General features: G+C 47.3%; 3 protein-coding genes across 7 annotated transcripts in view; all 3 read right to left on the bottom strand.

Annotated features, from left to right (window-relative positions):
• Positions 1 to 204, bottom strand: part of LOC122377887 (pro-resilin-like) — a 29,545-nt gene extending 29,341 nt beyond the window's left edge. The window contains exon 1 of one of the 2 annotated variants that reach the window (XM_043358446.1): positions 29 to 204. In XM_043358446.1, the coding sequence (XP_043214381.1) occupies positions 29 to 34 (6 nt within the window). In that variant the 5' untranslated portion in view covers positions 35 to 204. The remainder of the gene's footprint in view (positions 1 to 28) is intronic. The other variant, XM_043358447.1, reaches the window with a different exon arrangement.
• Positions 205 to 5,260: 5,056 nt separating this feature from the next.
• On the bottom strand, positions 5,261 to 6,775 carry LOC122377889 (pro-resilin-like). Of its 4 annotated transcripts, XM_043358453.1 has the most exons (5): positions 6,749 to 6,775; positions 6,339 to 6,508; positions 5,878 to 6,059; positions 5,547 to 5,844; positions 5,261 to 5,477 (listed from the first exon to the last, which is right to left on the bottom strand). In XM_043358453.1, exons 2-5 carry the CDS (start codon positions 6,342 to 6,344, stop codon positions 5,421 to 5,423), a joined length of 543 nt encoding a protein of 180 aa, XP_043214388.1. In that variant the 5' UTR covers positions 6,345 to 6,508; positions 6,749 to 6,775; the 3' UTR covers positions 5,261 to 5,420. The 4 variants fall into 4 exon arrangements, with proteins under 4 accessions (XP_043214388.1, XP_043214387.1, XP_043214385.1 ...); XM_043358452.1 differs by having other exon boundaries at positions 5,547 to 6,059; XM_043358450.1 differs by having other exon boundaries at positions 5,261 to 6,059.
• Positions 6,776 to 8,953: 2,178 nt separating this feature from the next.
• On the bottom strand, positions 8,954 to 10,406 carry LOC122377892 (pro-resilin-like). Its single transcript, XM_043358454.1, has 2 exons — positions 10,082 to 10,406; positions 8,954 to 9,723 (listed from the first exon to the last, which is right to left on the bottom strand). The coding sequence occupies exons 1-2, from the start codon at positions 10,085 to 10,087 to the stop codon at positions 9,133 to 9,135; spliced, it is 597 nt and encodes a 198-aa protein (XP_043214389.1). The 5' UTR covers positions 10,088 to 10,406; the 3' UTR covers positions 8,954 to 9,132.
• Positions 10,407 to 13,774: the final 3,368 nt, after the last annotated feature.

Below are 13,774 nucleotides of genomic sequence, written 5' to 3' on the forward strand. Positions count from 1 at the left end.
TAAACTTGAGCCGTTGTAATGGACTCACCTTCATTGTGTTGGCGATGAGTGGCTCTGAGATCTGTGTTGTGCCTTAGGAGGCTGAGAATGAACTGATGCTCCGCTGGCCGGTCGCGGCTGTTATATACTCGTAACTTGGCAAACAGGCGCGGCTCCTAGTCACGATCCCCGAGACATCTCCAACTATTGCATCATGCCTTCGCATGTACATGCATCCTATGCATGCCGCATGTAGCTGCAGGTAACGACCACACATAATAAAGAAGTCCACGCCTTGCGGAGACAAAATAGTGTTCTAAACACTAATTTTCAGCTTGCCTTATTTATAAATAGCTTATAAGAAGAAGATGTATCTTCAAATAATAACGTTATTTTCTGGCTCATGTGTTAACATGAGCCAGAAAACATCTAAGAGAGACGAAGAACATCGAAATCTGTTTTATAGTCTTTGCTTTTTTATACCTATGTCTGAGAAACTGGTGCTGGCCTGCAAACTAAAATTGGGCTTTAAATTCGAAGTCACCGCGTTTTTCGTCTAACTCGGTAAATAAAGGAACTACGGAAACAAAGGCGGTACCAAACGACAGGTCTTTACCAGACAAGTCTACAGCACCAAAAATGTTTGACCTCAGGTCGACTTTCAAGGTCAGAGGTCAAGAGGTCAAGGTCAAAGGCAAAAACCAACACATGTATAGTACTCTCAAAGTAAGTGTAAAACCGGATAAATTGGGTGTGAAACAAAAGATGAGGATCAGGATTGCAATGATGTGGTCAACATGCAAGGTCAAGGTCAACGTCATGCTCAACATTGATCTCAAACTTCGTACTTTTTCGCGAATCTTGCATGCTCAATTCCCAGATGTTTTGAAAAATGTCAAATACTTAAACTCTCAACACACGTTATGTGCCACATGATGACCTTGTTATTTCGAAATTCGAATCATCGTTAAGAGCATGACGTCGTTCATCAATCTGCCTATCTGTTTTGTTGAAATAAAACAACACAAAGCGGTACCATTTATGTTCACTTACACCTAAAAATAATGTCCAACGGCACAGACGATGCATACTTTCATCAAATTTTATGGCAAAACTTGGCCAGAAAACAAGGTATACCTAGTACTTTAAAATAAACGAACTTTATTGACCTGATCTTTAACAAAAAAAAACTTCCATGGGTTTAGCACCTCAGAAATAGCCTCACCGTCCTTTTCTTCGCCTTCGAGCCAAAGTTGGGCCCGATATCCTCGAGACGGCGCTCGCTAGTGCTCTAACCCTCGCCCGCACATGCCATTTTCTCATCCTAGAACGCACATGGGGGGTGGTTGCCACCCCCCGCGCCATTTCGTTCCTGTTGGAGATAGAGCTTCGCGGTAAAGACCAAAAAGATTCTTTGGGAAGAGACGAATCCAAGGATACCCAGTTATACCTTCTCAGGTCAGTCATTGACCTTCCAGGTCAGGTCAAACTAAAAAATGTTGCTGTTTTGGGTCACCGTTGGATATCAAGTGCGCTGCTTATCATATACCGATGACGATGCCGTTTTCTGGTGCCAAGCCAGCTAGAACCTCTTTGTCACAATACCCGACCAGGTTTTTGCTGCTGAGGTCATTTCAGGTCAAGTTAGGTCAAGGTCAATGACATGTGTTTGTATGTCTGTGTGTGTCTGTGTGTATACCTACTGATGTGTGCACCGATTGTTTATGTGTCCATATTACATGAAATCATGATCTGAGAAGCTTTTACCAAAAATGCAGTCAAAAAACTTCACGAAAAGTAAATTCAGCTTGCCTAAAACGCAATTATCTTAGATGACCTAGGTTGACCTTGACTCTGACCTTGACATCTGTACATCGTCGAACATGTTCCATGATAGGTGGGAGGTAAGACTGGCAAAAAAGGCCGAAATCAAGGTGTCAAAAGCTCACAAGACCCATAGCTAACGCAAGATGTTGAGAATTGGTCATTTGGGTCATGAGTCATGACATGACCTGAAAAACAAGGTCATATCTCCGAAACCAAAAACCACAGAAACTTGAAATTTTAAGTGGACATCAAAAAAGGATATAGGAGCAGCTATACCAAAAATCAGGCTTCTAGCTCTAAAAATGTTGAGTGCAGAGCAGAAAGACTACCTGGGGGGTGGCCCCATGTGTGGGCGAGGGCTAAACATGAAAATGCTCCATTTAAACCCCCGACCTGATCTGACCTTGATCAATCACCTTACCTCAAATCCCACATTGCAGGATTGCTTCGGATGCGTAACTGTGAGACCTCTGCAACACCGCCTCGTTACAATGCTTATTCTTAGGTGTTGTTTTTTATCCGCTGGGACTGAGAGCGTGAGATGATGTTTTTCGTACTCCAGCGTAGATGGGTAGCCATACGGCTTCCACGGTTGACAGTGATGACATCAGTCATCTTTTTGCAAACTCGTTAAAGATTTTGGGCTGTACGGGGATTCGAACCCCGGGCCTTTGGATTAGCGCTCCAATGCTCTACCTCTGAGCTATACAGACCAAGTACTTTAACGAGCTTTCTGCCAAGTTTTATGCGGATCATTCTTAGGTGTTGTTTTTTATCCGCTGGGACTGAGAGCGTGAGATGATGTTTTTCGTACTCCAGCGTAGATGGGTAGCCATACGGCTTCCACGGTTGACAGTGATGACATCAGTCATCTTTTTGCAAACTCGTTAAAGATTTTGGGCTGTACGGGGATTCGAACCCCAGGCCTTTGGATTAGCGCTCCAATGCTCTACCTCTGAGCTATACAGACCAAGTACTTTAACGAGCTTTCTGCCAAGTTTTATGCGGATCATTCTTAGGTGTTGTTTTTTATCCGCTGGGACTGAGAGCGTGAGATGATGTTTTTCGTATATAAAAATCAAAACGTCTGTACGTATGTATGTATGTATGTATGTATGTATGTATGTAACGCGTCAGTCACGCTTGGCGGGCTATTGCTCCGGAACGGTGCGGGCTACGGGGGTGAAATTTTGGACTTAAGTCGGACGCGTGCATCTGTTTGTCGTATTAAATTTTGGTGGGGGTGCGCTCGGCGGTTTGCACGTGGCGGGCGCATCTTTGCGGGATTTTGGGCCGCGGCCGGCGCCGAGCAGACGGCACGCGCCCTAGGTTCAGATTGTCCGCTGCGAAAATGGTCCCAGCGGATAAAAAACAACACCTAAGAATGATCCGCATAAAACTTGGCAGAAAGCTCGTTAAAGTACTTGGTCTGTATAGCTCAGAGGTAGAGCATTGGAGCGCTAATCCAAAGGCCCGGGGTTCGAATCCCCGTACAGCCCAAAATCTTTAACGAGTTTGCAAAAAGATGACTGATGTCATCACTGTCAACCGTGGAAGCCGTATGGCTACCCATCTACGCTGGAGTACGAAAAACATCATCTCACGCTCTCAGTCCCAGCGGATAAAAAACAACACCTAAGAATGATCCGCATAAAACTTGGCAGAAAGCTCGTTAAAGTACTTGGTCTGTATAGCTCAGAGGTAGAGCATTGGAGCGCTAATCCAAAGGCCCGGGGTTCGAATCCCCGTACAGCCCAAAATCTTTAACGAGTTTGCAAAAAGATGACTGATGTCATCACTGTCAACCGTGGAAGCCGTATGGCTACCCATCTACGCTGGAGTACGAAAAACATCATCTCACGTTACAATGCTTAGTTTCGTAGATAAACTGGGGAGGCGTGGGTGGATCCTTTCCCCCTTATTCAATGGCGTTCGGCAGGAGGCAAAAACAAGCGCTCAGACAAGCTCTGCACAAAGCGAGGGCTCCGGCTCCATCAGTTTGTCCATTCAAACATTCGAGCTGTGTTTATTGCTTACTTTAACCCTAGAACGCCTGGGGGGGGGGGGTTGTATCAACCCCCCCCCTGAGGTTTTTTCGAAGTGCACGCTAAACGGCTTGTCGTAGCGGGCTGAAATTTTCAATACCCTCTAGGGCAGCCTTTGTGCATCTTTTGCCGAAAAAAATTGATCGGGTCATGTCAGGTCACGGAGTTATGACGTCATAAGAGGTACAGCCTCCGGCCGACAGTTACCAAACGTCTGCGCCGAATCCTTAGGTTTTCTGCCGGTGATACCCACATTGTTTGATGGATCATGATGAAACTTCCCATGCATGTTGGGGCAAGCATTGGCTATCGTGTGGTGCAAGAAAATTGACCGGGTCAGGTCAGGTCACGGAGCTATGACGTCACAAGAGGAACAGCGTCCGGTACTATTTTTGAAAAGCGCCCGAACCACTATTTTGCTAATTCTTGTCACCTCAATGGGAATATGCAGCAATATTAGCTTCTATAGGGAGCAAATGGACCTCCCAAATCCAAAAATACAATCAGATTTCAAAAATTTAAATTTTGATTTTTCGAATTTCTGCCGCCGACTGTGACCTTGCCGACTTCCGGCGCTCCCAACGCGCCATTTTTAGAGCTAGGGAAACGAAATACATACCAAACGATAGAGAATTGATCAAGGAACACGATAGTGAAGGTTTCAAGTCGATATCTCCCACCGTTTTGCCGCAATCGCCGCGGAAAGTTGAAAAAGTTTGATTTTTTCGGAAAATTTGACATTTGACCGGTCATAAGTAGGTCAAATGTTGACCTAGGACCAAAAAATATACCACCAATCGCGAGACCTCGTTGAGAGCAATCCGTTGGTTTTTTCCGCTAAGCTCTACGACCTTCCGTTTCGAAACGCCAGGGGGGGGTCGTAACAACCCCCCCCCCTGGTCGTTCGTGTTATGAGAAATGGCCTGGTCGTGCGAGGGTTAAGAGCCCACTGGTATGAGTGTCAAATATGGTATGGGGAGGCTGAACCCGGCCGGCGGCGGTCGAGCTTCTGCCACCCCAACCCGGACGCGCGGTGTGAGATGCTGCAACGCTGCGGGATTCACCGTGTCGGGCGGGAGACGACTGCATCCTATGCCATGTGTCCCGTCTCGGCAGCACGGCCGCGCTGCTGTCATACGAGAAGGAGAGCTCGGATTACCCTGCCGCGCCGCCTGCGCCGGGGCGGCCGTCTGAGATTGGGGCTGGCGCCGTCCAGGCTCCGGACCCGGCGAAACAGGCGGTCGACATCCTGTCCATTTAGCGCTAGAGGTTGCAAGTGCCCGTCTCTTTCTGTTTCTGCTGATACTGGCTGGTTCACACAATTTCATTTGCGGTGAAACCTGTGCATGGTAGACCACAGGATGATATCCTACACCGAACTGTTATATAATGCAGATAAAGATGTCGAATCAAGTGTAATGATATATTGTGTCAAGGACATACGCACACTTCCATCAACTCATTCACGCAATCGCATTCTCATCTTACATTCTATATCAGGCATTGTTTTGAGGCTAAAACAATAAATACCACATGAAACGATTACAATAGCCCAGAAACGCTTTCATTTTAGAATCCGTATCCGGTGGAGGGGGTGCGGGCGCCACCGTTGGGGGCGCCGTAGCCACCGCTGGGAGCGGCCGGCTGGCTGTAGCTCGCGACGGGGGCGGCAGCAGCGGCCGGGGCGCCGTAGCCGTTGTTGGGGGCGCCGGCGCCGTACTGGCCGTTCTGGCTGTCCTCGGGGAACTGCGCCTCGCCCTCGTACTGGACGTCAGCCACGAAACCAGAGTCGCCCTCCACGTAGTAGGTGACGGTCTGGACGCGGGTGTCGGGCAGCAGCACGCGGTACACGCCCTCGACGCGGCTACCGTCCGACTCCTCCTTGTGGCCGTAGTCGTTGCCCTCGTCGTCCTTGACCTCGTACTCGAACGAGTATGGCTGCGGCAGGAACTCCTCCTGGCCGGCGCCGTAGCTGGTCTGGGGAGCCCCGTAGCTCCGGGAGGCACTACCCTGGGGAGCTCCGTAACTCTGGGAGGCGCTGCCCTGGGGAGCTCCGTAGCTCTGGGAGGCGCTACCCTGGGGAGCTCCGTAGCTCTGGGAGGCTCCTCCGTTCCTCTGGGGAGCTCCGTAGCTCTGGCCCGGACCAGACCTTCCCAGAGGACGGTCGGCAGAGACGGCGGCCACCGCCAACAGAGCAATCGCCAGCACCTGAAAGAAACGACATTTTTGAAGATGGTGAGATTTCAGATCATCCTCAACTTGTCCAATATGGAGGAAACGAGCCACCGCTGCATGATGTCAGGCCATTTTCTTTATTAGATAGATGGGGACTGTTACTTATTAAAGTGGTGGGAAAGCTGAAAAATGAAATTTCCAGGGCAATGATATAATATGAAGGTCACTAGAGGTTTTCATTTAATTTAATGCCTTGATATATCAAATTGACACATGCATGTGTACTATGTAGTGCGTCACATGAAACTTTACCTTCATGTTTGACAGTGGAGCTGTATAGGAGCTCTTCGTGAGAGGGCTGCGGATGGACTGATGCTGTGTGGACCGGCCGCTGCCGTTATATAGGTCCGGTCCGGTCCGGCCAGTCACGATCTCTAGAGGTCAGCTTGCAACACGCTGACACTACCGCCACCGTATTGGCACTGAAGGACACCGCATCTAGAGCATTATATCTATAATGAACATTATAACGATTACGCTTAGCATACGAAGAGGACACTGCAGCTTAGGTACAAAATTATTCCTCGTAGGGGCACTGCAGCTTAGGTACGAAACTATTTATCGTAGGACCTTTTGAAAAGGCGATTTTCGTTATGTTTACAATTATTTGGTGTACGAGTGCATTTCTTATCTCCCTAGATACCACGCAGGCACTTACATACCTACATTCCAGCGTCTATCACAATCAGAAGCAGTGGAAATTTAGAGCGAGCAGATTAATATGAAAAAGAAAAATCACAACAATGCCATGTCTGGATTATATGGAAGCCAAAAATCTGCGTATATAGGTATGTGTAGCTTGAATTTGGCCGCCTTCAACCGTCTATGTAGACTTTTTCTTATGACTCTATCTAGACTGTGCACAAAATGTGCACTGTGACAAACAAATATGTATGTTTGTTTATTTTCGCTGTTGCATTCATATGACTGCCTGTGCTTGTAAAGAAAGCTATTTTCTTTTTAAGCAACAATTTTGTTGTAAACAAATTGTTTTTCTTCATATTTACTTTCACCAGGCGGGAGGAGCGCTTGTACATTATGAATAAAGTAATCTTGGTGCATTTGGCGCGCAGTCAGGCGAGCGGAGGGACTCACTCGGGTGCATGAAAGTACAGTAACTCTGCAGAGCATCACCTGAGGCGCGGCAATTACTCAATGGGGATGAAAATGTGCCCAACGTACACGTGCCACAGTGCAGTTATTGCCAAATACTAAAACTAAATGTTTTTATTTGTCATTTGTGCTCTCCCAGTACACTTACCTTCCCAAGAAAAAAATATTACCCTGTATTTTACCGCTTTTTCCGGCTTCGACTATGAGTCAGCTCCCCTGCCGGGTCCTTCGGCTCTGACTATCAGAAAAATATACGGCTCCGAGATCTCCCGCTCCGGGCGGAAACCGCCTTCCTAACCGTCTAAGGCTTCATCCCCTCACATTGCAATAAACTATTATATATGATTGGTGCACTCTGCACAGGTATTCAAAAACAGCAAAGCGGCCAACGCGGCCAAATGATATGCCTAGGTTATGTCTGTCCGCCTTTCTGTTGGCCTGTTTCTGGTTTCCAATAAGCTGTAAGAAAAAAATTGTCATGATCTTTGTCTTTTCCATTCCACTAAGCTAGTACTTCCTATGGCATGCTAATATCATCAAGACAGCATCATCATTCAAATGTAAAATTCATACTCTGATGACGGTCTTGTTCTCTTGCAATCTGTATTCTATGTTTTCGTCATTCGTCAACTGCAAAGCTATAAAGTATATTCTTTTTTTGCGAGCTTAGCCCCAAAATTCAGTAGACGCATGGTTCATAAACCAGCACAGTTTAGTGTAGGTATGTTGTGCCAGCACAGGCAAGTGTCGACCTACCGTCCCAACCATGCATATAATCCAACTTATCGTGTGACGAACAGTTACCGTTTTACAATGAAATGATGCGACATGTGACATGGATTTTATGGGATTATTTGTCTGCGAAGGGTGACTAAGATAAGTTAACCATTTTCCATCACATGTCACATTAAACATAAACTCTGTAAAAACCAACCGGTAGTAAGCCAACTCTTGTCCTGTAAGAACATCAAGTGATAATCGTGGCGATATTTTGGGTTTCGGGGCCAGGTAAATGCTAAAGGCTTAACTTTGGGCCCTCCATCACTTTGGGCCCTCCGTTGATTTCTGGGAGGCAGGAATTTTCCCAGATGTTTCATCACGAACATTTCATGTTTAGTTCATCGTCTTGAGCAAGGTCCGTAAAGGGCACTCGGTGAATTGAGCGACACATACACATTACACGGTACAAGTATCTGAAGATCAAGCGGTAGGTTTTGCACTTTTACATTTCCGGTTATATCTCAGAAACTAATCGATCTACGATGAAGCCATTTTACAAGATCATAGCCGGCTTGTTACCCAACAAGTCGATCGCATTTTCAACACTTAAAAGCTTAAGACGACGAAGATATAGCCTGAAGTACACTAAATTTTCAAGATGCAAAACCTACCGCTAAAACCCGCGAGACGTACCTACTTACATACCATCAAATTCGCCGAAAATTAAACAGTGGGGCTTGTGGGCACAGAGCCCACGGCATGAGCCATATTACAATCATTATGATAATTTTGATGGAGAATATTTGACGCCCATTTTTTGCAACATGCCACTTGACATTTTTAATTGCTTTGCTTATATTTTGCGGATATCCCAACTTCTAAAGCCAAGACAGCAGCATTTCGTCATGGCGACGAACTTCTCGCTCATGTGAGCTCAATGGCGGCGAACATCGGCCGCAAGTCTGACCCCGAGATCACCCGGAAGTTCAATACCCCGGAACAATAGTAAAGTATGGAATACCACACTCGCCGAATCTTTTGCCAGACCTTATATATTGTTTTAAATAGTATTTCACACATTCAACATTTCATGCAGCCTAACTCGCATACGTTGAGCACATTTGAACACCACTGGCATGCTTCAGCAATAGCAAACACGATCAATCATCAAGGGCATATTTGTGAAAACTGACGGACTAGTTTGGTGAGCTATTTAGAATCCGTATCCGGTGGAGGGAGTGCGGGCGCCACCGTTGGGGGCGCCGTAGCCACCGCTGGGGGCGGCCGGCTGGCTGTAGCTCGCGACAGGGGCGGCAGCAGCGGCCGGGGCGCCGTAGCCGTTGTTGGGGGTACCGGCGCCGTACTGGCCGTTCTGGCTGTCCTCGGGGAACTGCGCCTCGCCCTCGTACTGGACGTCAGCCACGAAACCAGAGTCGCCCTCCACGTAGTAGGTGACGGTCTGGACGCGGGTGTCGGGCAGCAGCACGCGGTACTCGCCCTCGACGCGGGTGCCGTCCGACTCCTCCTTGTGGCCGTAGTCGTTGCCCTCGTCGTCCTTGACCTCGTACTCGAACGAGTACGGCTGCGGCGGGAATTCCTCCTGGCCGGCGCCGTAGCTGGTCTGGGGAGCTCCGTAGCTCTGGGAGGCGCTACCCTGGGGAGCTCCGTAGCTCTGAGAGGCGGCTCCTCCGTTCCGCTGGGGAGCTCCGTAGCTCTGGGAGGCTCCTCCATTCGGTCGGGGAGCTCCGTAGCCCTGCGGCGAGCCGCAGACGGCAGCAGCCAAAAGCACGGTCGCCACGAACACCTGTTGGTTGAAGACCAAATGTCATGTAATATAAAGGTCAGGATCAGGAACATAGCTGTTGATCTTGCTGAACGATTTACAATTCTTGAGATATATCCATAGAAACTTTTTAGGCTACTTGATTTTTTTTAAAATAAAGCTGATGCAATTGCATAAAATATTGATATAGAGATCTACGTTGGTTTTAAACACACATGCTTATAGAAAATTGACTTTGTATTAAGTACCAAAAAAAAAAAAATGTACATACACCGAACAAATCAATTCACTTAGTTCAGTTCAAGTATCAAACAATAGTTGAATGAACACTAAAACGTAACCCAGCTACGTTTGATTCTGTTGCCCGAATGCCACTTACCTTCATGTTTCTGTTCTGTAGTGGACCCTGGGAAGGCTGTGGATGAACTGATGCTCGACTGACCGTCCGCAGCCGTTATATAGTCCGACCCCGCGCTGTCGGTCACGAATGCTGGCCATTTCGCACCGATTGGCCGGGGCTGCGGCGCCCAAACCAAGGTCGCTCCATGGATGATGAGCGTAGCCGGCTATGGGAATCGGTCAACCGTCGACGTATTAGGTATGTAGGTACATTCCCAGCTAGCATCGTTCATCAGCGCTCTTGAGCGCTATTATGACTTCAAGTACGAATGCTGGCACGGGCGTGCGATGTGGACTGTGTGAACTGTTTGAAGGCAATTTAACAGCTATTCTAGTATTTCATGGGTATGGGTAGGCTTTAGGCAGCAGTCTAGACCTATAGAATATTTCTCGGTGGGTCAATGTGCAATTTTGTGAATAACATAAACAATTTAGGGACTATTTTCATCTAACTAGTTACTACAATGGCTATTTTTTGTCGCTTTAGTCAGTTCATTCACTCCAGTCACTCAATAGTAGAATATATCGACAATATTTTTTATTGTTTGTGTGTGGGTGTCCACGTCAAAAGTGTACCCAGACCTTTCTCCATATTTTATCTTAAAAACGTCACACTCACAAACAATTGCCCTCGTTTGAGAGCCAAGGCAATGGCAGAACATTTGCTTTGCTTCTCAACTGTGCTCGGCACTCTGCTGACCAGCGCGTGCCGTTTAGAGCAACTGCTCTATGTATATGAGCCCCTTTACGTTGGGCCACCGCCGGCAGACTGGAGGTGGGTGATCGCCTTGACGACCATGTGGGAAAGAAGGCGACGGATCTCGTCGCTGATGGCGTCTTTCAGCTCCTGGGTCGACCCTGGATTGCCACTTGCCAGCGTACACACAGTCCTTTAGAAAGCCCCACAAGAAGAAATCTAGAGGGCTGAGGTCAAGCGAGTGGGGAGCCCATTCCATCGCGCTCTTCAAGCTGATGTGGCGGTCAGGAAAGTGCTTCTCCAGCCATTCCAGCGACCGTTTGGCGGTGTGAGGTGGCGCCCCGTCCTGTTGAAACGATTTTGCATGGCGACGGAGGAGCACTTTCCCGACCGCCACATCAGCTTGAAAAGAGCGGTGGAATGGTCTCCCCACTCGTCCAACCTCAGCCCTCTAGATTTCTTCTTGTGGGGCTTTCTCAAGGACTGTGTGTACGCCGGCAATTAAGGGTCGACCCAGGAGCTGAAAGACGCGATCAGCGACGAGATCCGTCGCCTTTTTTCCCACATGGTCGTCAAGGTGATCACCCACCTCCAGTCTGCCGGCGGTGGCCCGACGCAAAGGGGCTCTATAGAGCAGTTGCTCTAGCTGGCACGCGCTGGTCAGCAGAGTGCCGAGCACAGTTGAGAAGTATAGCAAATGTTTTGCCATTGCCTTGGCTCTCAAACGAGAGCATTTTATTGCGAGTGTGATGTGTTTAAGATAAAATATGGAGAAAAGTCTGGGTACACTTTTGACGTGGACACCCTGTATATGTATGGTAGGGGAGGGGGCAACTATTATAAGCTGCTATTTATAGGGAAGCACCCTTGCAGTTACGCGCCTACGACAAAAAATGTATTGCTCTTCGTAATCTGAGCCGGGTTTTCGCGATGTGCAATATTATTGAAAAAAATAACATAAAACTGATCAATTAGCTTGGGTGTAGAACACTTAGAAGTGTATGATTATTTGAGATAGGTAGATGTTATTCTATAATAATGCATACGGGCTGTTCTAACCTTTCACATGTTACACACACACAGCTGTAATCATCTCTTCCCCACCCTATCCCTATTTTTAACTGCGTGCCCACACATCTTTGTATTATGATCCCGTAGCTCAGTTGTAGAGCGTTGGACTCCGCGTGGTGAGAGCACGTGTTCCCGGTTATAACAGTTTGGGTTCGAAGCGCGGCGGGCGCTTGACATTTATGGGCCTCCTGACAGGTATGGCTGCGGTTGGTGGCAGCCGGCAGGCCGTAGCCAGGCGAAGTCAGTGAGGGGACCGGCCGTGCGCGGCTATGTGCGCACGTTAAACTTTGGACTCTAAATTCTGCCATAGAACTGGAATTGCGCGATCGGAGGGTAGAGGGCAGGGTTACCGCAACAATCTTCGCTTAGCGGTGGCTCTGTCCTTGTGAATCCTTCCTATCAAAAAGTTCGGAATAAATTTATAAAAAAAGAAGAAAAAAATGATCACAACTTTTACTCTACCAAACTGCGCTCAAACCTCCTAATCAGAGCATTGCAAGGCGCCATCTTCGCCGTTGTACATGAGCTCCATAGGCTCACTATGCAGATGGCCTCGCTCGTTTTCACATAGTCCTAGTCCCATGCACCTCTTTTTATCCAAATGACAAGAACCAGTCGACAGTGGCCATGGCCCATGAGTCTTGTGAAAATGTTCAATAAGGCATAACCATAATAAGATATCTTATGAACTACCAATAAGAGCCTATAACCAGACTATTTATCTAGGTAAAAGTGTTTTAGAAGCAATGCATACAGGCTTATTTAGTCCTTTAGAGCACATTCGGCTCTATTCGACAGCATACCTTTATTATATCAGCGAGGCTTACATATTTGAGAAGCAGTGACCAATAACAGATTCCAAGTGACAAGTGCTGTAGATATACTGCGTATACATAGTCAAACAGCTTTTGCTTAGTAGGGCACATGTACATATATGCAGTTATGCACGTGTGTGTTTGGTTCATTAGGTGACCCCGGACGATGCTGGTTTCCTGCTTACTAATGACCTCTATTCTAAATTATCTAACGTCACGAGAACTTTGCCCTTACAGAAGATTTGCATTCACCTCAAAACACTGTTAACCCATTTACGCCCTTCGTTGCGTTTTCGCAACGCAAGCAAGCGTCGACGTGATCGAAGCTTGAGAAGTGTGTAAAAGAGACTAACCGATGAGACAAGTTTCAGCGTATGTAGCATGGTTGTGCGCATGATGCTACGCAGTTACAAGTCTGTGCGGCCGGTAAGTTACTGCCTAGAGCTCCCAGAGGGAAGTCGAAGGTTTTGTGAGTGATGACGTCACGAAAACCAAGATAAGTAGGCCAAGTGCTTAATAATATCGTAATGAAAATTGTGTAAACATATTCTACAGAGTCCCTACAATAGCGTAGATATGCATTTTGTTAAGAAATAATGCTACAAAAAGGGTTTGTGACTATTTTCAAATATGACTACGGTCGCGTTGCGGGAACGCAACGAAGGGCACATCGGAAAGACAGCGGTGTTGCGAAAACGCAACGATGGGCACATTGGCAGGGTAGCGGAAGTATGAATATCAACAGTAGACTTCACTCGTGATACGCTGTGGGTTCTCTCTTTCTCTCCCCCATCTTCCTCCCTCTCTTCCTCGTTCCCAACTCTCTCTCTCTCTCTCTCTCTCTCTCTCTCTCTCTCTCTCTCTCTCTCTCTCTCTCTCTCTCTCTCTCTCTCTCTCTCTCTCTCTCTATCTCTATCTCTATCTCTATCTCTATCTCTTCTCTATCTCTATCTCTATCTCTATCTCTATCTCTATCTCTATCTCTATCTCTATCTCTATCTCTCTCTCTCTCTCTCTCTCTCTCTCTCTCTCTCTCTCTCTCTCTCTCTCTCTCTCTCTCTCTCTCTCTCTCTCTATCTCTATCTCTATC

This window comes from Amphibalanus amphitrite, unplaced genomic scaffold (assembly GCF_019059575.1).
Source record: "Amphibalanus amphitrite isolate SeventyFive unplaced genomic scaffold, NRLGWU_Aamphi_draft 000052F_arrow, whole genome shotgun sequence".
NCBI lineage: Eukaryota > Metazoa > Arthropoda > Thecostraca > Balanomorpha > Balanidae > Amphibalanus > Amphibalanus amphitrite.